The sequence below is a fragment of the Seriola aureovittata genome, chromosome 5 (assembly GCF_021018895.1).
Source record: "Seriola aureovittata isolate HTS-2021-v1 ecotype China chromosome 5, ASM2101889v1, whole genome shotgun sequence".
NCBI lineage: Eukaryota > Metazoa > Chordata > Actinopteri > Carangiformes > Carangidae > Seriola > Seriola aureovittata.
The window spans coordinates 22,319,785-22,343,250 of NC_079368.1; the positions used below are offsets into that span (position 1 = coordinate 22,319,785).

Here is a 23,466-nt window from a genome sequence, read left to right on the forward strand (position 1 = left end):
TGTGGCTTGCACTTCATCCACACTAATCTAAAACTGGTAGTGTAACAATAAGTTAGTGATATCATAATGGAAAAACACTTCATTTAAAGAGATTAAGTGAAACCTTTATGGAAGCTAAAGTAAAGACAAATTGTGATGAAAAGTTGGTTAAGTATCAAAAGTCTTGAGTTCGACCACTGATGCAGTTTCTTTACAATGAAGGACTGTTGACTTTTATAACGTTACTCAACTTGGTCACCAGGTGGTGCCAAAGGCTTATATAAAATCTGTACATTTTAACACACTCCATCCATCATCCATCCACCATCCATCAGATGTTTGTAGGAATTTGAAACAATGACAGTACCAGTTATTATAATCTTTTTTCTTTCTTTTTTTTAATTATGTGGAATTTTAAATATTTTTAAGCAGAGTAGTGAAGGTGTAAAACCGAAATACAGTAATAATGTAATTAATTAATAAATGGTGCATGCACATTTTTTTATGTATACTTGTCACACCTCATAGTTCAGCACTTAGTGGCATGACATAGTGATATGACTGAACAAATTACTGTATTAGTTTAATACTCCAAATTATCATATATAATTTTTTATTGTTATTAAACGTTGCATTGCTTGTGGTGAAAAATATACATTAGTCAAGGTTTGCACAGTGCACAAAACAACAGCTAACAGGGTAGTTTGACTGCCTTAGACCTGTGAATTAAATTAACCGTAAAAATCAGCAAATAGGAGTAGCTCTGCACAATTCTCCCAAAAAATTGTAAATTCTGTTTGTTTGACAAATTTTTGCATTATGCTTATTCTTTATTCTCAAGACACAACGTACAGTTCCAAACTTTGCTGCCCTGTTGCAAAGTATGAGCGGATTTGATCGAATTCAATGCTGCGAACAAAAGACATGCACTAATTTGTCCGGACAAAGCTGCACAGACACAAAGCTACACAAAGATACTAGTTGATGGCAGAGTTTGTATTTTATAGTAAGCAAATACAGTATTTCTGTATTTATTACACAGCAGAAAGAAGTAAAGTCAGGTTACTTTCAAAATAAAATCTGAGCATGTAGTATGGTCAGATTAAGAGAGGAATAACCATCCAGTCCCAATTGTTCAGAAATGCAGTATGTGTCACCTTATTTTTATGCAGCATTGTCCAATTCAGAGACACATAAAGAGAAAATGCTGTTTTGAATTGACTAAGTCAAGCATAGGTAACAAGCAAAACACAGGATGGACAGAGTGATCACTTTAATCATATTCAGTGTTAAAACATTCAAATTAAATTAGGTGTTGATTTAACCCAGGTTATTTTCTAAGGAAATGTTGTATTCAGCATAATTATTATATTCAAGTATGTTTTGAATATTTTGCTCATCGCAGTTTACATATATTAGCAGGTGTGAGGGGACAGAATGTTAGTAACATATCTGAATGTAATCGATAAATGCTCAATATTATAAGCTCAAGTAATATGCATCATATTTGCATTAAGCTGTTCTGGTGTTCTTAAACTGCTGATTTAGTATAATTGTGTCTTAGCTCACTTAACGTCAGATTCTTTTATGGGTCACACACAAATCAAGCAAATACAATGTCACATTATAAAGAATTTATTGCAGGCAAACAATGTACTATAAATAATATTTACAAACTATAGAACAACATTCCTTTTTATGGGTTCCATGAATTGCTGATAAACAGTCTTTTAGTCTTTCAGGGATAAGACTAGATGCTTTTTGCCGTTGAGTTACCGTATGTCACACTGACTGCTGCAAACCGCAAGAGGTGTAGATATTCAAAGCTACATTCAGAAAATAAACTGGATTTAGATGCACAGCATTCTCAAGATTATAAATTATTTACTTAAAACATTAAAAAATTCTTAAAATGTTGACTTTAACCCCCAAAAGAAATGTTATAAAAAAAAAAAAAAAGTTGTTTTGTCCCAGTTTGTGACTGAATTAAAGTATTTGTTCCTGTTACAATGCTAGAACTCATTTCCTAAACTGCACAGCCTTTCACAGAGTTTCTGACCACTTAAGTGAAATGCAGCCAGATTAACAGGTGAATAGCCTTTAATAAAGTATTTAATATTGGCAACCTGACCATAGACACAATGTGACAACAGTGGAAATGTAGGCTGTGTATGCATTTTATGTAGGTATGTAGTAAAAACAACCACCTCACCCATCTACAGTGCGTTTTACATAAAGATAATGCATCTCTGACGCTGATTTGAGATTTTTGGCCTTTGACTTATGCATGGGGGTATTAATTAGAATCTAACAAATTTTCCACACAATTTGATGAAACTTATCCGCCTTCCAGAAAATAACTCAAAAAAAAAAAAAATCCACAGCACACTATTTCCCTCTTGGCGTTTAGTTCCGGCGTAAATGAAAGAAATTTTTAAAAGAATTCAAAACAACAAAGAGAGAACTTTCATTTTCCGAAAAAAGGTTTTCATACTTTAACATTTTGAACAATTATCCCATTGATTGTCCCCATTCTCTAATCCACACTGACAGAAAAAAATGTCAGAAGTGCAACTATGAACAGCTTTTTGTTAAAATGCTTGTTTGCAGTAAAATTAATGTTTGAACCTATCTTCTGCTAGTTTCCTTTGCTTTTCAACATTCCAGCAAGTTGAGAGTGAAAATTACAATATGTGCCTGTTGAGTCTCACAGATTTTCACCGTCACGTCATTGTTGTCGTTTCCTCTCTGATTCTAAACAAAAATTCTCAAAAGCTTCTTCTATCTCAGGCTCCATCTCATCGTCAAAGTCGTATCTGTGAACACAACACAATCAGTGATTTAGAGGCTCCTTTTTTTTTTAGATCTTTAAGACAAATGTGCTCCTCAATGTAATTGATAGTTTCTGTAACTAATACAGAGATACACAATACACAGACGCACAAAAACACAGACACACACACAGTTCTGAGAGAGGGGACAGGAGCAAGTTAAGCCCTCTTTCACATCCAACTGCTGACTAAACTGAATCTGAGGCCATGGTCGACCCTGTTGCATTGTGGGCCGGTCAAACACATTTGCCAAGCTCAGGGGCCAATGGGTTAGTCGTGGTCATATGACCTGTGTGAAGCTGCCATGCAGTCACATGACGGAAGATGTGCCAGCACAGTGGTGCTGACGAACTCTTACAGGTTTAAATAAAACCATAAACTAGTGATGAGTAACACAGATAATAACTGTAACATCATCATTACAGAAAATTTCATCTTCAAAATGCAGTTATAGTGAAATTTGTTCAACTTCATCCTTAACACATGCACTACATCTGAAATATATGTATATGAACAATTCCATTCAGCTTCTGTGTCCAAGAATTAGAATGGATTATTGTATTAATGCTTTACGAGCATCTGTTTCACACTTAGATCTGCACATTATTTCTACTGTAGATGTTTTAGTTTGCTAATAAAACCAATAAAAATTGTTTAAATAACAAGAAAGCAGTAATTAAACCATGTCAGTAACTTGTTTGTTCAGAGTGGAATTATTTTGAAGGTCAGTCTAACAGCGATGATGTGTTTGGAGCTGGTGGCAGAAAGTGACCGTGACAATTTGGTTCGTTTACATGCTACTTCTTACACGCTGCCAGCCTTGTGGTTGCTGCCATTACTAATTAATTGTTATTAACTCCATCATTGATTTTGCCTCCGTGTGTGATAAACAGCGGAGATTTCATCAGTCCAGTCTGTCTATTTAATGGTTTACAACCATAAACATCTGCGCTTCGCTTCAAATGGCGTCTTTCACAACTTTGTATTCTACTCTTTGCATTATGACATCAAATGGCATAACAAGACTTTTTTTTCCCTCTCGTTTCGAGGATCTCGCATGTTTCACTCTTATTTGTTCCCGCTGTTTTTCTGCCAACACAGAGTCCTCGCAATGGCAGTGATGTAACCACGACGTCAACTCTAAACTGGTCTATACAACCAAAACAACAAACATCCCAAAGATGTGACTTGCATTGATTCAAGGTACTTAAATAAGATGGGGCAGTTAAATCTGTGAATGGTATCCATAGCAATGAACATCAACAGGTCCCCCAATAAGGTAGCTGTCTGTGACCTAAAAGAAAGGCATGTATGACCTATCTATATTATTTTATCCCTACAATGTGTACTTACTCTTCATTTCCATTTTCTCCATAGATATCATGGAAATAGTCCTGTCTGTCCATAATCTCTTGGTATTTCTCAGCATATTCTGTAAAAGCAGAGAGACAGACATTCAGGCACAAGACATGCTGCAACATGATTTCCATTTAAAGTAGGAGTGAACTGCTTTTTTTCTAGCATGTAAATGACTTATTCCATTTATTTCTATTTATAGTATTTCTATAAATACTGGTTTCATTTTGAATTTTGATATTTAGTCTTATACCCTTTTTTTCTGTGCATGAACTAAACAGAAACCACTTTACATTATTTCAATGTTTTCTTTTATTATCTCTCCTGAGCATAGACATGTTTAAGTAGCTCACCTGGGTCTGCTGCTGTAAAAGGTGTGCCATCCTCTGTGTAAAAAGTAGGTTCATTCTGAGAGGAAAAAAAACAAACATGACAAACAGAAAAACAGAGACTATAAAAAAATGTTGAATAAAAAAAAAAAAAACCCAAGATGAACAATGGTGAGTATGGTACAGTTGGCACTCACCATGAAGTAGTTGGGGTCATTGTCTGGTGTAGCGTTGCTAGCTGCTGGAGCAGCACGGACTCTGCCCCAGTCACTGGACCTCAGCTCCACAAGTTTTAGAAGCATCTGTCTGACATCCCTGAAGAAAAATCAAAACCTCTAACTACCGAATGTCAACGGGGGTTTTACAGCCTTTTGACATGGCTGTCTTTTGAATAATGGAACATAATCCTGATGGTGTGTGTGGTGTGTGTGTGTGTGTGTGTGTGTGTGTGTGTGTGTGTGTGTGTGTGTGTGTGTGTGTGAGAACCAGAATCTAAAAGTCGATGCATTTTGATATACAGTCTTTTTTTAAAACCTAAAGTTACCTGAAGCATACCCCTTGAGTATGAGCTGCACCCGAAAAACCGTATTGATATACACACCTGCTGCAGGCAGCATCCAGTAGAATAGTTTCTATTCTGTGGATCAGTTCTTCCATGTGTGGTTGTTCATTCTCTTTCCACGCATCATCCAGGACAGAGCCGGTAAGCTTTAAATTCAAACACATTCTCATTACCTCCGCAAATGATAAAACTAATTGAAAAGCTTTCTTTACAGATCTGTAAACGTGTCCATCTGAGATATGAAACCTTGAGCAGTTTGACAGCGCAGATGAGGTTTGCATCCACAGGATTGGAGAACAGACTGGTCATCAGCTCTTTCAGAGCAATGAGGAGGATCTCTGCTCTGTTTGGCTGCCCTTTCCCACTCTTTACCTAAACAAACACCAAAACAGATCAAACTGACTTAAATGTCAACCAATGACTGACTGACAAAAACAAAAAGGTATACAGATTGCAGAGTAGTATTCTGGTGTTGGTGGTTTATTTCTACAATTTTCAAAGCTGGACAGCTCCTGAACTAAACATCACAACACAGCAGAGTACACAACCAACAGCAGCACCACACATCCAAAACCCTTGGCAGCAATTCAAGCTGGGTGTACCAAATCAAGCACGACATGACAAAGCAATATATACAGCCATCTAGATAATGTGATAAAATAAGAAGTATGTGATTTATATGTTCTAATGATCAATTCAGTAAATTGCCACTCAGGCAGCAAAAGTATCCACCCATAAAAAGCTAACAGTCGAAAGCAGGGATTCAAAAAAGAAGCCATTATTATGTAGTATTATGGTGAAATTAATATGTTGAAAATTCAACTTTTGGAATGATAATTCTGTTTAAAAGAAAGCCTTACATGAGCATGACCTCTTACCTCCAGGTGCAGGTAGAGCTCTCCCAGAAAGAGCACAAAGGAGTGGAATTTCTTTTGAGTGTCTGCGTCTCCTCGAACAGCTACATCCCTTTGTTCGTACTCTGTTCGACACCTACAGCAGACGACATTCTTACTTTTTAAAAAGAGAGTTTTAATGAAAGACACATGAAATTCAGTGGAAAAAGAAATAAAATAAATCACCTTTTCAGGAGCAGCTGACGAAAGTTGCCACTTGGTGGGCTGACAGCAAGGTGTTGGGACAGGTAGTTACAGAGTCTGGCACCCGTGTAAGAGAAGTTTGGAATGGCAGTGGACTGCAATGAAAAGAAAACTTAATACCCAATATACAATTGTGTGTTCTTTCAAGAAACATGCATGTATATTATAGTTAGTGTGTATGCTGTGCTTAGCCAGGTTTGGTTTAAAATTGAGGACTGAATGTGTAACTTCAAACCTGTGTGTAGATCAGTTCCACCAGCTCCTGCAACAACTCTTCAGTAGTAACCCAGCTATTGAGTATGCCAGTTATGTATTCAACATCCGACTCAAAGGACCCGGGTGAGGAACTCAGGTGGCCGAGAAAGTCTGTGACCATATCAGCCAAGGTTGGTTCACCGTAATAGATTTCACTATCATCACAATTGGGGTCCTACACAAAAAGAAAAAAAAAACATTTAATAGAAAAATCCGGAGCACCTAGTCATGGTAATGCAAAACCATTCATGAGTAACAAATTAAATACAGAAATTAACATGATAATCTGATCTTTACAACCGTAAAGTCCAGAGTCCTACTTGGACAGTAAAAGCAGAACTATAAACAGAACCATGACCATACAATGTTTAAAAAACTCTAATACTTTCCATATAAGTGCAGTGATGGTGTAAAAATTCTTCTTACCTCATACGGGATAATTCCAGAGGGGACAAACTCTGGAGCACTGGCTGAAAGCTTTGATGACTTGACCACAGAATCCACTTCGTTACACTCTTTGGAGGCAGACATACTGTTGGTATTTGTACTTTGTTGGGTTTTGCTTTGTCTTTTACATTCTGAAACAGAAAGAAGAAAGATGTTCTCAGGATTTCTGATACGTGAAAATACCCATACCACATAGGTAGAATTATTTTTTTCTTTATTGAGAAGGCTCACAAAAGTCTATATTTTTTGGTATTGAAAGCTATTATTCATTCCGGCCAAAAACACAGCTCTTAAAAAAAAATGGGTCACATATAAATTAAATTTTTAAAAAAGGCTGAGTAATGTAACAAAACAGCTGAGGACAGATTTGGTGCACTAGCAATTATTTATAGCAGGATGAAGATGTATGATGGATCGACTCAAAAAAACTGCAGTGTCCAAGTTCATGGTCATGAAGGAACATGTCATCCAGGGATGATGTTGTAGCTCACTGATTTTTGGACAATTAAAGAGGTCTGTGGCACAGAGGAATAAGCTATACCAGGCTTTGGATACACAGACAGCACTTAGTGGAATCAGTTGATTGCTGTTTTTTTTTCCATGGGATTTGATGACTGTAAGAGAAATATTGATTAACTTTATCATCCCAGAGGGAAACTGTTTAATATACACTACAAACACATACACTGAAAACACAATCAAAAGACATTCAATGACACAAGACTTTCTACTATGCAGAAACTAACTATAGCCCTGTTGTGAGTACTTGGAGGGCAACCCATAGACTAATGTTGGCAATAGTGTGTGTGCACCCCAAACTCCTACACTTTAATCATTCAAGTCCAGGCTGCCCATGAACTATAGTGACGGAGTGATATGTTTTTCAGGAGAAAATACATCCAACATTTTTCATCCATGCTGGCTGATACTGATTTGCTTTTGTGAGACTTAATATACATGCAGTTAAAAACTGGTTGTGCTTTTCAAAACTGCTTGTGTAATCACATGGTTTTGACCATGACCACAGTTTTATTGTGTTACAACACTGACAGGTGTGTTAAGTGACAGTCCTTTAGAAAATCACAATAGGGCTTCAAATCGTCATTCTGATAGAGAGTTTGGCAGCTGATGGCTAAAGAGTATTTATTTTTTGATACATCTACACTGCAAACCATCTCATTGGTACTTTACTAGCTTACTCCAGGGGTGGGTGGATCAATCTCCAAAGTACTGACACTACTCTTGAAAGGTTTTGTTTTGAGCATGGATACTGGGATCAGCACAAAAAAAGAGCCATCACATGTTAAGATACATCCTGGGCACATGAACCATCTTCTCAGTGCTGCAATATTTGTATCTCTGCTGCTGTTGTGTTCATATGTGCAGCAATCATCTCTTCTAGTTCAGAGAATTCACATAATGAAGTTTTATTATGTACCACTGAGAACTGCGTTGTGTTTACAACATTCATGTGATGAAGTTATTGACAGAGAATAGTAAAAAGAAATAAATAAAAAGCCTCATGCTCAGCAAATTAAAATATATTCAGAATAAGAAGTATCGATATCGGCATTGATTGTCAGTCATCCTAGCCATGGAATTTCTTTCTATTGAAACGAAACCAAGTGTGTGGTGTCACCCACCCCTTTCCTATTCCTTAACGACAGCCTCTAGTATTATAAAGGGAAACTGATTCTTCCCCTTTGCTGTGCGTTGCTAATTCAGGTTAGCTGTAGCGAAACTCAGGTTTTCGCTGGGTAAGATAACCTTAAGTGTGGCACGTAACTAGTCAACTATGTGACATCCGAGTGGGAGCTTTATATAGATGTAGCGTTACCTCACATGAAATAACAATCCAACAGGTGCACGTCGCAACGCCAAAATATTAAGGTTAGCTAACATTAATGGCATTTAGCAGCTAGCTTGCTAATGACTGCTCCAGATTTAGACCAGGTTAAAAGAGTAAACCCCTACGCTTGTCAGAGGAACAAACAGCCCGAGGAAATATTGTTGCTACTTTTATATGCAAACACTTCGCCATTTAAGTTACGAATAATGAACTCTGAAAGTAACATTAGCTAGTCAGCTTAGCTCCGTTATCGTTGGTGTTAGCTAGTTAACAGCTCCCTACCTCCACCGACCATGTCATTGGCCGTGCTAATGTTGTTCTCGGCAAAAGGCGGGGATGTTCGCGGCTGTCTCAGCGGTTCCCTTTGGTTGAAAAGCGTGGTTTTGGTGTCGCCGTCCCCGGCGGTAGACATGACCCCGGAGTCTGCTGGAAGATTGCGGGTTCTCCCTGCTCCGGGAGCTCGGTCGAAATTCTGATTCATGACTGCCAACCTCTACTCTCGAAGCAGCATCAGAAAAAGATGAAAAAATATTTTTCACCGTTTCAACTGACGTTTTTATCCTTTGTGCAGCGGCAATTGCAAAACACGCCCTATCTCTCTTTCATGGTGGCTTTTCCTCGATCGGATAGTATCACAGTATATACACAACTTTTTTTGGCCACTTCCTCTAACAACAAACTCGCTGTCGCTGATTATCAATGACAGTGTTTGATATCAAAATACAACAGTCTCCCTCTGGTGGCGCGGAGTGGAAGCGCTACAGCCATTACTGATTCATGGTGCCGCCTCAAAATACATCATGGTATCATCAGTGTTGGTAAGAGTATTGACATTCTGTATTTAAATAAATATAGAAATTTATTTTTTAGGGCAAAAGGGTTATGTATTTTTATACATTCTTTGCTGGGAACAGTGTTGTATGCTATACATTATTTGAGAGAGTAGGCAAGGGTCTTGTAACTTTCATGTAAATTTTCTCCTTTCAGATTTCTTGTTATCTTTTTATATTTGCAGTAAAACAAATAATAAAATTAAATTAAAAAATAGGAGAAGGTCCAAAGAAAACAATAAAGATTTGACTTTAATTTCCATAAAATTAAGTATAAGATTCAGCCTCTCTCACCAGCCCAATAATTTTCATACCATCCCTAAAAGTATTACAATTTTACTTAAAGTGCTCATCATGATAAAACAAAGCCACCTGTGGTTGTTATCATAAATTGTATTATTGTATTTTTATTACTGATGTTTTCATGTACAAGTAACGTTTTACTGTTGTAGTTTTTCCATGTTTTGCTAATTTCAACCATTGTTGGGAAGTTTATGACGGGTGTTTTTTTAAAGATGACTAGAATTTGTTGAGCAAGAAGTATAATATTTTTCCCTAAGATGTAATGGAATAGAAGTATAAAGAAGGGTGTAATAGGAATAGGAATACTGGCTCCTGACTATTATCTAATATAACTGTGGAAAAGTTACCTATGAAAATTCTGTAAGTTATATCTGTTCACACATTTATTGATTTCAGTATTTATGAATTTTACCTCGTACAAACCCTGTCTAAATGCTGTTTGAAAAAAAACAAACAAACTCCCAGGAATTCAGATGGAGACATACTAAATCTCTTTCTTTTATGTTAGTTGACTTTATTTTGCCGTCAGTCATAGTCACATTTAAAGAAAGAAATGTGTAATATATTTTTTAAATCACCAAATTCCCCAAATTATTGAGGATGTGACCTCAGTGTCCTTAACGTTGGCTGCTGCCCTGTTTGTGGGGGTGAGGCAGTGGTTGTCTGCACAACATGAGTATGTTAGTAATAGGCTAAATAACCTCATATTCATTCAAGATATTATTAAAGCACCAAGGGTTGGATAATTACATTTAAGCGATATATCAGACACATATTTATCCTTCCCAGAGAAGATTCTGGACCTGTTTAACCCCCTCAGACGTGCCTCTCTCCCCGAGCTCACTCAGTAGCTGCCCACTACAAACATGTGTTGCACCAGACCTCTCAGTGTAAGTATTCATTAGTTGTTTTAGCCTCCAGTCATTTTCCACTTGTTTCCCAAAGCTGGATCACATTATGCCACAGAGAATTCCCGTGCCAGAAATGCAGAGACCCACTTTGATAAAAGATTACTGCCCCTATTTTCTGTTATTGCTGTTTTTCCCCTGATGCCAGTGTCTTGGAGAGAGTTCAAACATTCACAAGTCTTGCAAATGCACATGATGACAAATGCCTTTGGACAAGGTTACTGTGAGGCTAATATTCAAAAGTACACATCATATCTGTCTGTTATGTATCTGGTGATTTATTGGCTGTTTCATTATATTACATAAAGAGTGATTAAAGACAAATCAGTGCTACTGAATGTGTTGTGGTTTCTCTGAAATGCTATGTCTTCTTTTGGTAACTTTTATCCTATTTAGAAAAGAGTTAAGACAAAGAAAAATATATAATTAAAACATTTCTAAAATATATAAATCAGCATGAAAACATCCACATCTGTTTATCTAAAGTCATTAAAAAAAACAAACTACACACAAAAGCCCTCAGCTGAACTTCCGAATGTTTCTTTTATCTTACCTAAGAATGTGGCCTCAAAGTTGCAACAGCCATACACATTGCACAATCACTAGAGAGAGCCGAGAAACTGTAACAGACAGCGATGTGTACGTTGCAGACATGAAATAGTATTCCATATGTTGCTATTGGCCCTGACAGTCATGGTGGAATTCACTGTGGCATTCCTCAGTATCAATCAGTTGTTGCGGCGATTCCTTAAACATCTGTTAAAGGACAATATACCAGCAAAAGCTTTCCTGTACTCTGGATTCCTATAGTTCAGACCACTCTCTCTCTCTGACCACAGTCACGGGCCAACTTGGATGAATTTGGGAATGAAGACGGCAGCTGTAACCTCTCACGGTCCATCTCCCACCTCCCTGTCTTCCTCTACTCTTCCAATTTTTCATGCCTGTCTTGAGATAGATGTTCAGAGAGGCGGGATAAGAGAACATGAGGCCCGGAAGCCTGTGGTGTTAATGTTCTCCCCGTGCTCTTTTGATCTGGCATCAAGGCAGCTGTCATTGATTAGTGTGTTTGCAGATGATTACTGAGGGAAGTGGGTGGTCAGACACAGGTCATATCTCTCTCCCTCATTCACATTTCTTCCAAGGCCCCGCAGTGGAACCGCATTATTAGTAATGCAGACTAACATGACAAAGCTGTTTTTGTGTTTTTTTTGTGTTTTTTTGTGTTTTTTTTTTTTTTTTTGCTAGTATTACCAGCAGGTGCTTTAGCAGCTATCTTTACTATGCAAGGCCTCCTGCAACCAGGGAATGTTGCAGCTCCACAGTAATGGGGTGATATTAGTAAGTGATGTCAGCATCTACAAGCCATACCAAGGAAGTTACCTCCCTCCCATTTTCTTGTGGTTGGTCTTGTGTGTTTCCCGTTTGTTTGGGAACTAATCATTAGTGCAATGGTTGCCACATGGAATATCTGGCTAGGCATTAATGGTTGCCTTTTGTCCTTTCCTACCTCAGAGACCCAGATAAGAAAAGTCTTACCATGACCTGAACGTTCACCAGGGTTTCTCAGTGCTTGTGCTAATTTCCCTGCAGTTCCCCACCAGTAAAGAAAGGCCACTACGTTGCAGAGGAGAAAACGGTAATTTTATTTTCACATAATAGATCCTATAAAAAGTAAAGCATGCGAAGGAATGCTTGCCTCGTAAGTGTTCCCCTCCAGTTAAATATTTCACAAAATAAATAAATCATTACAATACAGTCAAAACACAGTGGTTAAGTATCAAACATTTGCTTTAAATGTGTGGTATCCTCTATCATCTTAATGCTGTCACGATAAACTGACCGATCACTTCCCTCATCTTACTGTAGTCATCTTCTATTTCTCCCCTTTACGTCTCACAGGAGAATATGGATTTTAAATAACATCTTGAGATACTTCTGCATCCACTACAGTTCATTAGCTGGGACAGTATCTCCTGTGTTGTCCACATTACACACATACTCCAGTTGCAAACTGTTTGGCACAAAAAAAAAAGGATAAATATTGCATCCCGTGCCACAGAAAACACAGATATCACCTTCTCCCACCAAATGAAGAATATGATCTCAATCAAGGTTCAGGAGCAGAGACCATATTTTTGTGTAACAGTGTTAGTGCCTTGTTTCCAAATGAGAGATTTCCCAGTGAATGTCTCTATTTTACAGCGTTTCAGTATCAAAAACCTTTCTGTCCAGTGCTGCATATTCTTCCCCCCTCCTGTCGACTTCTTCAGCTCACACCATAATTGGAAGGAAGTGGGTGGCCGTGTTCTTTCTGCGGGTTTTCTTCCCTTTAAGCGGCTTCCCATGGACGTTCAGACCCACAAACATCTGCCGCTTCTTGTTCCTCCACTCAGCTGATGCGTACGTGTTATAGCCGTTCTCCTCAATCCGCTCCTTCAGGTTGCAGTCGACGCCGAACTCTTTCTGGAAAAAAAAACAGTACGTATCACGTGTTAGTGCTGTAACCCCGATGTGTGAGGTTAAGGTAAAACAAACATCATTTTTTCTTGTGCAAATTCACTGTGGTTGCACGTGGCCCCCGTGTTTATTTACTCCTCCTTAATCTACATTGAATGTTTTACTTGTGCTTGTATAGAAACTAGTGTACACTTTGAAAATTGCACAGTTCTCCTAGAGGTTCACGTGTGTGCACTGGCCTGGTTGTGATTCAGAGTGAGCAGCAGCAGCTAGAGAAATAAAGATAAGGCCTCCTGTGATAAGGACAGAAGAATCTAACACTATCTCTCTCTCTCTAGAGCGTCCTGATTGACCTCTGACTCGGATACTAACCGCTCCGTACAGGTCTCCTTTCCTGCTGATAGCCAGATAGTAGTTGCTGTTCAGCCCTTTGATGGCCACCACTCCCACGTCCACCGATGTGATTTCCAGGATACCTAGGATTCAGCAAAAAGGAGGTTATATCATTATGTGTCAACATTCAGAACGAGCACAAGAGCTCATGTGCCATTTGTGCAAATAAATGATTCTCCAAGTATGTTTCTTGGCAGTTTAAGTTGAACTGACTTTTTTTCAGTTCACAGACAAATCTAAAAAACCTTGGACGGAGGAAGTAAACGTGTTACAATGTACACAGCATTTAACACTGGCAGCAGTCACATGCCAGCCACTTGAGAGTCTTGATGCAGACCGGAGTAGATCAATACATTTTTATTTCACATCGGTGAGAGGATAACGAATAGCAATGTGCTGTGTTCTTGTTTCAGGACATTTACATGTGGGAACACGCAGTGTGGGGATGCTGTGCAAGGTCACAATTACTGTTTGAGCACGTTTATCATTTCAGTGATATTATAAAGTTACTTTACAACCTACACCTGTGTAACAGATTCCAGCTGCAAAGGCCATTTAGTCTGAAAATTAATAGGTGGATACCGCAGAGATTCTCAGGTTGTTTATGTTCTGTTTGGTATTTAGGTTTCCAGTCCCTATACAAATAAATCAGGTTTCTCATAGGCTATTAGAGAGGCTAATTTATACCCCAGTTAACAAGGGCATGCTCTTTCTGCAGACAGTTGTGGTTATTTGTGTGGTCTCAGTATCAGAGGTCAGAGAGATATAACTTCCTAACGTGTCCTTTGACCACAGAACCCACCCGTCTCGTCTTATGCTGGTGTGTGTGTGTGTGTGTGTGTGTGTGTGTGTGTGCATGTGTGTGTGTGTGTGAGTGAACTGTCTCGGTTCCCATGGCATGTTTGATTTCATGCCTCCCTCCCTGATTTCCTTTCCACACTTCCTGTGAGCTGTCGTTATTTTGTCCTGATAAGCACACATATGTGTACACACACACACACACACACACACACTTTGGCGTGGGGGTGTGAACCGCAGAGAGTCGAAGACATCCTTTGATCAGATCAGCAGCCCCTCCTCTGTCTGATGACTGTTTGCGCGGCGGCCTGCTCTGCTGTCAGACCCACTCTCCGGTGGCTGGGGGGCCTCTGAAGCTGCCAGCCTCGTACATGAGTGGACAGTGGAGGATGCAGGTGTGCCCCCAAAGAACAATCCCTCTCTTAAAAATACAGCAGCTTCTTTCCTCGTCCGTGAGGTCTTGACTGTATCAGTTTCTAGTTCAAACAGTGGCACCTTGGGGCAGTGAGGTCTGAGGCAGCAAGGCGGTGGTGGGGACTGTGACACAACGGCCATTGAAGATCTGAGAGGAGCTGGTTTCTGTATGGGATCGGGTGTCGGGTATGGAGTGAGGATGTAAGACAATCTATGGCAGTCTCTGGCTGCTCTGTAAACATGGGAGGGATGAAAGGAAGGAGAACAGAGGAGGACAGAGGAGCCATGACAGTGAGACTGGGGGTGGAGTGAGGATTAGAAAGGCTGTAATGATCACTGATCAAAGTCAGCCACCGGAGGCAGGGGCGAGACAGGTTGTATACACACACACACACACACACATGCACACGTGCGCGCACACACACACACACACACACACGTGCACACACATACACACACACACTCACATGTACACAGGCACACGCATAGTTAATGCTGCAGCAGGTGAATGTGCACTTGCACACAACTTACAAACTCAACCTGGCTGTGAAACTACAAAATCTCCATTCAGTGCTCTGTGATGAATGAACGCTCAGCTTGGCCCAGAAGTGGAGAGTAATGAGCTCATGGCTGCAAGTATGGGGAAAACGGCAGAACAGAAAATATGCTCTTCATTTAGCTTCCTCCAGATTACAACATTACGCCTTAAACGTGACAGCAGTGTTTTGTATGGGGTAAATTCTACAAAACCACATATGTAAAATGTTGCCTAAAGAGAGCCAGCCAGGTTCAGCCGTTTACGTGGGGAGACAGCAGATTTTCTTTTGCATGCTGGTTGCTTTTTCCTAATGTGTGGCTTATTTGATACGCTCTGTTTGGAGTTACAGCAGTAAATGGTGCGTTGGTTGTGGAATGGAGGCACACAATGCCAGTGAGAATTAAAGGTGGTTTTTCCACAGTGGGATGCCAAAAAGCATGTGCTTTGCAGCTTGTATTGTTATTCTTACTCTCTCTTTACTTTGCCTCTTGGATGTTCGAGTCTGCACAAAATAGCACTTGGGCAAATAAGTCCGAATGTAGATTGTGATTGGTGCCATTCCCATGCAGAAAAATGGAGCGGAATGAGGCGTAAATCAGGATATATGGTAATAACACTTGATAAGGACAGACCACACTGAGAGTATTTACATAGAGGGGATATCCAGCTTCTTCCCCACCTCTGAGAAAAGCTATACATCTCTCCACTCAAACCTCCATAAGAGCGCCATCTGTTTTTTTGGGTTTTTTTTTTTGTCCCGTAAAAGGCCACTGCTTTGATTAAAGGAGATGAACAGGCACAGACACACACTTACACATGTATTCGCATATACTATATATACACTTCTTGAGCCATGTCCAGAAGCATCTTGCACACATGGCCTGGCCCCTACAACTACACACACACACACACACACACACACACACACACACACACACACACACACACACACACTCATGATCTTGACAGGCTCACCCTCTCACACCGACACAGCCGAGGATAATTAACCAAACTCTTTTGCCGCCAAGCCTTTGCCTGAATCCTATTTGGCAATATTTCAGCAGTCACTCAGAGCTGCTCGTTGTCTTTAAGAGAACTCAGCTGTGAATCATAGATATTTTAATTGCATACTTAGGCCATGCAGATAGCTACTTAGCTGACTTTAATATAATCTCCATCCCTTTCTCTCTGCCTCTCTGTAACCTCAGCACAGGCTCCCAGCGGGTTGGAAAGCCATGTGGGACAGTTTTGCGCTGGCATCCCCATAAATCTGCGGGAGGCTGGATACCGGTTCTTTAACAGACAGTGAGCCGGGTCCTCGCAGGGCCACAGGCAGCACCCAAAACCAAAGCCTCCACCTCCCTTACACCTCTGAGACAAACTATGATATATATTGATTAATCAATCATAAAATTTAAATGCACTGTGTCTTCGGCTTGCAACTTTTGGCTCAAGAAAAGGCAAGCTGTCCTCCACTGCTTGTCGCATTAAAAAAGAAAACATTTTGTCAATTCGAGGGATCAGCAAGGGTCTACAAAGGACGTCAGTCCTGGGATCATGTCTAGCCCCAGGGGCCAGAGCAAAGACTGAAGCTGCTGTTGTGTAGTATCCTTTACCATGTGAACCTGATATGAGAGCACATAATCCACACACAGTGTCCCCAGACCCCCTCAGGACACAGCTTTTTGATGGCACCACCATTGATACTGAAGACACATGGCTTTGATGTGGCCACAATGATGTTCAGCCATGTCATTCATGAACTTGTACCTCTAGAGAGTCTCTCTTTCACCTCCCTCCCTGATGCTCAGGTCACGCTTACTCCAACTGACTTTTGAAAAAAAAAAAAAAAAAGGCAACATACTGCTAAAAGTGGGAAATTGTAAGTCAATAAAAAAGTAGACAGAGGGGGTAAATCATTTTCCAAACATACATAAACTTTAGGGTGAATTCACACACACACACACACAGACACACACACACACACACACCACTATTATGATAAACTGCGGCAGACTTCCTCACACCACTTCAGTTTTACAACTTAAAAGAAACTGCTAACAAAGACGGCAGTAAAAGCATCACGATGTAATATGGTCAGTAAATAAAGTTGCTTCTGTCATGACCTTGTCAAAACAAACATCTCCCCTGACATTTTGCCTCCCTGTGCCATTTCCCCTAAGTCACTTTGATTGAATGTGTGGTTCAGCTCTCCCAAGAGGAACATTAAAAAGGTTCCATGTACACTCGCTATGGGAGAGAAAGAGGGAGAAGAGGAGCATGTGAGAAGGAGAGAGATGTATACAGTATGTGTGTGTGTGTGTGTGTGTGTGTGTGTGTGTCAGTAATAAGTGAGCACATGTGTCGTCGTTGGCTGCTATATGATCACACACCCACTGGAGCATGCGAGTGCCCGCTGGCTGATAGGCACACACACGTAGCTTAGTGGGAATGCTGGGACACTAATGAGAATGCTATTCTACTGACTGATATGCCGAAACATACAACATGTAATCACTTTAAAGACGTGTTTCTCCTAGTGACCACGTCTAACTGCTTTAAACAAATGTCTGATTTTTGACTGAGGGTATGTAATTTGCCGGCTTGCAGGCGGGCAGTCTGAGTGGGAGAGTGAGAGACACAGACGCAGACACAGAGAGGCAGAAAAGGGTCTAAAAGCATCAATGAGACTGACATCCATGTCCCGTGCCCCCCCTGCTCCAGCCCTGTTCTTCTGGGGTCGTTATCAGTGCTGTTTACCCTGGGCTGTGAAGACCCCCTGATAATGGCCCGGTTATCTGTGCCTGCTCCTTTTTAAGCAATCTGAGAGCTACCACCATTGTGCTGAGTGTTTGGACAGGAGAGATATCAGAGGGATGTCTGGTTTAAAACAAAAAAAATAATGAGTCTAATCAGGAATTCTTCATTCAAACCATCAACCACTGGGATAGGCTGGCGGTCTCTGTAAAATGAACGAAGAATTATGTTATTTAATATAAATTCAATGTTTAAACCAGGCTGTATACCGATAGATCTAGTTTATGCATTTTTGGTGCTGTTTGTAGTTTCTTCTGGGTAGGACGAGCGTTAACACCTAGTTTCTTAGAATAGAAATAAGAAAACATTAAAGAGGGTTTCTTGGTGCCAGAAATGTCGCTGACTCAAAACTATCAACAGGTGCTTCTTTGTTATCTGTAATATCCGAATGCAAACAAGGTCAGAAGAAAGGTCAGAAGGTTTGGGTGCAGAGACTAAAAGCCTTTACTTTGCACTGTCAACTTGAAAAGTAAACTCCTTTAAAAGCCTCGTATTGTTCACTTTTAACTTTTGCAGACTCAGGAGAGGCTCAGACTCACTTTGGTGTCTGATTTAATTTGTTTACTGCTTTTCTTTTTTACATTTAGATAGTCATTGAGTTACTTACTGAGGGGGTCATCCTTGCTCTTGGTCCCACTGACTGTTCCATTCCTATCGATCCTCAGGAAGAACTTCTGGAAAGAGAACAGCTTCCTCCTCCGTATATCCCCTTGGAGATGATTGTAGCTGCGCACATGCCTACCCTGTGGTCCCCCAGTCCGACCCAGGGGGCCCCCAGTGGCCCTGGGCCTGGAGACGAGCTCAGTCTCTGAGATGTTCAGTGGAACTCTGAGAGTTCGCGGGTTGGCAAGCCTCAGTCTTTCTCTGCGGAGCTGATGGCAGGCCGCCCCGGATAGGGAAAAGGAGAAAAGCACCAGGACCAACAGGAGACGCAAAGACAGGGAGGAAGACAGTGCTGATGACCTTAGTCTGGAGTTGGTTCCAGAACCAGAACGAGCCCCTAACCCAGCCCTGGAGCAGGACGAGGCAGAGGCAGCCTTACTCCCTCCAGCAGCCCATCTGATCATGGTAGTGTGCTGTGTGGAGGACTAGAGGCAGCCTCAGAGCCTGGGACATGCTGCTGGGAGCGAGGATAGGCTGGGAGGGCAGGGAGGGGAGCCCTCCACAGTCCAGACAGTCCAAATTATTCAGCACCTGTATGAAATCCTTAGATTTCCCTCTGAGTTATGTTTGATGGTGTAAAGATTGTTCAGCTAGTCACTGTTTCAAGCTGATACCCCACTGGTTCTCTTCTCCACTCTTGAAAGGTTTTGGGCTGGTGATCAGAAGGTCTGCAATACGAGTCTTTTATGTAGAAATCAGTCTGAATCAAAGATTTAATAAAAAATCAATACACAGATCACTACTTGTGCATTTCAGTAACAAACCTGTGTCTTCACACTTTCTTTCTAATTGTTTCTAAATTGTTTGTGAAATTATTTTCGGCCGCTCCAGTGTCACCCTCACATTTCCAGGCAGTTGCTCAATTTAGGAATAAAAAAACATGAAGCACTGATATCCAGGTAGAAAGTTTGACGTGTGAAAAAAAATCCTTAGTTCCAGTGAAATGAAAACAGATGCACCACACAATCTACCTGTCCGATGGCTGCTACGCTCCACATGTGCAGGAAAGCATTTTCAGATTTCACTCTGAGGAGGAAAACAGGATTCAAGACTTAAAGAGGAACGCTGGTCAATCCAGGCGCATGTCAGATAATCCATGTCTTCTTCTGTTGCCCCTGCTCCTCTCGCTCTCTCCTCATCTCTCTCTTTCTCCCTCCCTCTCTCTCTCTCTCTCTCTCCTCTCTCTCTCTCTCTCTCTCTCTCTCTCTCTAGCCCCAGATGACTCCACCTTCACACAGCATCGAGGTAACGGTGAGGGGTGGTCTTTCTCTCCATCTCAGGATTCAGTCGGAGTTGTTCCCCTGCTTTTCTTGATATGAGGATTCCTGGAGTGATCTCCTCACCTGAAGGCTGATCACAGAGAATGACTGTGTGTTGTGTGAAGCTCTGTGACTCTGTTAGTTATTTGATCCCTCCCTCCTTTACTCAACTTCCCCTCTCACATATGGGAGCAAGTACTGCTCTGCGTGTGTGTGTGTGTGTGTGTGTGTGTGTGTGTTGTGTGTGTGTGTGTGCATTGCCTACTTGCAGGCAAATCTAACTTATGAGAGTGGGTGAGAGGTGATAACAGGGTTTATCTGAATAGTTGCAGGGCAGGAAGACACAGTCTTGTAGTATTGGATCAGTCACTATGGTTACAGATTGCTGTGATGATTGCTTTATTGGTTTATCAAAGAGTGGTTGTGTAAGTGTTGCAAAAAAAAATGAGGTCCTGGTATGTCATGTTCATTTTTCTTATCCAGCATACATCTGCCTGTATGGCTTAGGGTGAAGAGGATAAATATCACAAATTGAAATGGACCCACTTGTTCCTCATTAAGATGTGATAATCCTGACAAGTGGCCATCCTCCTCTGTCTCTTCAGATAAAAATCATATTAAGTTACTATTACCGGTTCCAGTCTGCATGCTGCCTTATCATGGTCATCTTTCTAAGGCCTCTCTCTTTCCCTCAAGGCACTTTATCGTAGTGTGTTATCTCACCTGCAGCGCTGTAATGCAATGAAGCTCTCCAGTTTCACTCACCAGACCTCCGCCTTCCTCTGTGACTCAGGTGTCTGAGTGGACCTCGGCCAATGAGACTCTCTCTTACGGACCGTGCATCATTTGCTCCTCAAGGCAAGGGGCAGGCACAGGATGAACAATGTCATAGTGGACTAGACAACAATGTACAGTATGTGGAGTGAACATGCAAAATATTAGGGATGGTCAGTGTTTTCACCAGTGTAATAAACAAAATGTGCTGCTGGCAGTCTTATCTATTCTCCCTGATCCTTGTGTCTTTAATGTCGGGGTCTGTCCTGTTCCCTGTTTTCCTTCCCTTAAGTCCTAGTTTTTAGTGCCTGCTTTAATGTCTGTCAACGATCTATGGCCAGAGCAGTCTTGTCTTAACTCTGGTCTTGGCATGGGTTTATCTGGGGATACAAACAAAGTAATCTTATCAGCGCTTCCTTTGTGGTGTCCCTTCCCACTGTGATAACCTGAATCTGTGCAGAGGGAACTGATGAGGGGCTGGAAGCAGCAGGCATCATTTATATTGATTATAACAGAGTAATAGTTTTTCAACATTATTTGCCTCACTAAAATAATCCACCAAAGTGACACTGGGCTTGTGCACTGTGCATTATTCAGTCTAAATTTTTATTATAGATTTCTTTAACTGTACTCAAGCTTTATAACTTCTCTGTTATATCTTCCACGTGCTGTGATTAACAGTGACAGATGTGATTTTTTTTTACTTCCTCATTTAAGATTTCAGTCTACTATTTCATACAGTCCTAATATTTTATCCAAACATTGCCCACTTATTTTAAATAAATAGACTCATTTCCAGCACCTTTGCCTTTTTAGTTTAAGTGACAACATCATAAAATAATTCAGTTTCAAATAGTTATATAAAATAATAAAAAATAATATTTTGTGGATAAATATGAAAAATTTGTTTTTCTACATTTTTCAGTGTATTTCTTGTTCATTTGACAATTATATACTGAAGCTCTATGCTTTCCACAAGCAGTTTGAGAGCTCAGCACAGCAGACTGAGGAGTCAAAAACTGTGCAGATACACCCTCAGCTCTTAGTGTTCTCTCCACTAAGACAGTAATGTCCTCCGTAGGTGCCTCAGAGGGATGTGCGCCTGCAATGGTGCTGAGGGACTTGCAGATTTTGTAGGATTTCTTTAGAGGCCAAGGAGCAAATTCTTTGCAAACGTTACCGTGCCTGTGTTTTTTCTCCTAGACGCAATATAAGTGAGATTTGAGGGGTCTGGAGATGGTCTCATCTCCTTCCCAGCTCTACAGCTTTAGCATTTAGTGTATCTTTATAGATCTATCTCCCTGAATTGCATTTCAAAGTTCAAAACAATAGGCAATAGAACAGACAAATGTGCTTCTGATCCCTCCCTACAGGCTGTGGCTCTAGCTGGGTTCTTACACTATTCTCAAAAACAAAAACATAATTACAATAAAAGCAACGAAAAGTCAAATACCGGAAATTTATACGCGTCAGCGGAGATTTGATTTCACACAGTTCCAATTGCCAAAAAGAAAAATGAATCAAGGTGAAACACATGGAAAGGTTCCTTTTATTCCTTGTAGTGAGTAATGTAAGTGAGTTTCCCAAAAGAAAACTTTTTTCCACATTTTGTCTTTGAGAAAGTAATTGTAGGTGCTGCAGTTCTTGTCGTATTCAAGTCAGTGGCTATTACAGTGTTGCGCTTACCTCAATATATATGTGATCACATTCGCATTCTTTTAATTTGAGTCACATTCAGACACAGGATCAAGGTGAAACAAACAGGCAAACAGCAGCTTGTTGGTCACTGGGTGAATAGTGTGTGTATTTGATATTAAATATAAAACCCCGTTTGTAAAAAGAAAAGTAAAAAGAAGCAGTGTTACTGGCAGCAGTGATATCATCCTGTGGTGACATCCACAAAAAATATTAGTGACTTGTGGCATTCTGGTTGAGGCAACGATTGGGATGAAGCACTATGACTTATTGGAGGTAACTTACTTATGATTTATATTTCTCAATGTTTAATAATTCTTCTTGCTGTATGTCACGTCACTGTATTTTATGTGCACCAGTGATTTACTTTGTAACCCTAGTTATAAAAAGGCACTGAGAATTAAAGATTGTTGATTGGCATCAGAGAAGCAAAATACAATTGTTAATCAAATCAAACATAATTTGATATGATAATGATACAATATGATCATTTGTGATATTAATCTATCACAAAGTCTACCAACTGTAATTTCTGTTGGCAAAGTTTGAGTTTCTTTGCCAAGACGGTTTTGTTTTTCTTTTTAAACAGCTGCTGTCCACTCATAAAATGCATCACTTCCTGTAAATCATGATTTTATTTTCTCAATAAAGACCTGCTTGACTAAAACCATTTATAGTAGCAGACAATGACAAAGCTTTCTTGAACTGGGATTGGGTTGAAACAGTCAGTGTATTGATCAAAGCCGAAAGTGGTTGAATTGGAGATGTCAGATTTCTACTGAAACTTTATAAGGCACTTTGCAAACAGAATCTCATCTCTGAAGCTTTTTCTGTGTAACACACCAAGTGAATCTTTATTAGTTTGTGGCCTGTGCCCATGAGTTTGCGTAATCCTTGTGGCAGCAGGTG

At 40.3% G+C, this 23,466-nt stretch overlaps 2 protein-coding genes across 2 annotated transcripts; both read right to left on the reverse strand.

Annotated features, from left to right (window-relative positions):
• Nucleotides 1–1,598: 1,598 nt before the first annotated feature.
• On the reverse strand, nt 1,599–9,377 carry paip1 (poly(A) binding protein interacting protein 1). The gene is made up of 11 exons (XM_056377125.1): nt 8,988–9,377; nt 6,836–6,987; nt 6,390–6,584; nt 6,137–6,249; nt 5,936–6,047; nt 5,304–5,429; nt 5,097–5,203; nt 4,693–4,810; nt 4,520–4,574; nt 4,164–4,242; nt 1,599–2,795 (listed from the first exon to the last, which is right to left on the reverse strand). The coding sequence occupies exons 1-11, from the start codon at nt 9,184–9,186 to the stop codon at nt 2,708–2,710; spliced, it is 1,344 nt and encodes a 447-aa protein (XP_056233100.1). The 5' UTR covers nt 9,187–9,377; the 3' UTR covers nt 1,599–2,707.
• Nucleotides 9,378–12,368: 2,991 nt separating this feature from the next.
• On the reverse strand, nt 12,369–19,659 carry fgf10b (fibroblast growth factor 10b). The gene is made up of 3 exons (XM_056376902.1): nt 18,774–19,659; nt 13,579–13,682; nt 12,369–13,212 (listed from the first exon to the last, which is right to left on the reverse strand). The coding sequence occupies exons 1-3, from the start codon at nt 19,231–19,233 to the stop codon at nt 13,021–13,023; spliced, it is 756 nt and encodes a 251-aa protein (XP_056232877.1). The 5' UTR covers nt 19,234–19,659; the 3' UTR covers nt 12,369–13,020.
• Between the last annotated feature and the right edge of the window lie 3,807 nt (nt 19,660–23,466).

Bases quoted from the DNA above. Each gene is read 5' to 3' on its own strand.
- paip1 (XM_056377125.1), bottom strand. From the start codon at position 9,186: ATGAATCAGAATTTCGACCGAGCTCCCGGAGCAGGGAGAACCCGCAAT. The intron at 6,988-8,987 runs GTAGGGAGCTGT...TTTCTGTTTCAG, and splicing joins CAATGACATGGTCGGTGGAG to AATGTAAAAGACAAAGCAAA. The intron at 4,575-4,692 runs GTGAGTGCCAAC...TTTTCCTCTCAG, and splicing joins ATGACCCCAACTACTTCATG to AATGAACCTACTTTTTACAC.
- fgf10b (XM_056376902.1), bottom strand. From the start codon at position 19,233: ATGATCAGATGGGCTGCTGGAGGGAGTAAGGCTGCCTCTGCCTCGTCC. The intron at 13,683-18,773 runs GTAAGTAACTCA...GCTGAATCCTAG, and splicing joins GAGCAAGGATGACCCCCTCA to GTATCCTGGAAATCACATCG. The intron at 13,213-13,578 runs GTTAGTATCCGA...TTTTTTTTCCAG, and splicing joins AAGGAGACCTGTACGGAGCG to AAAGAGTTCGGCGTCGACTG.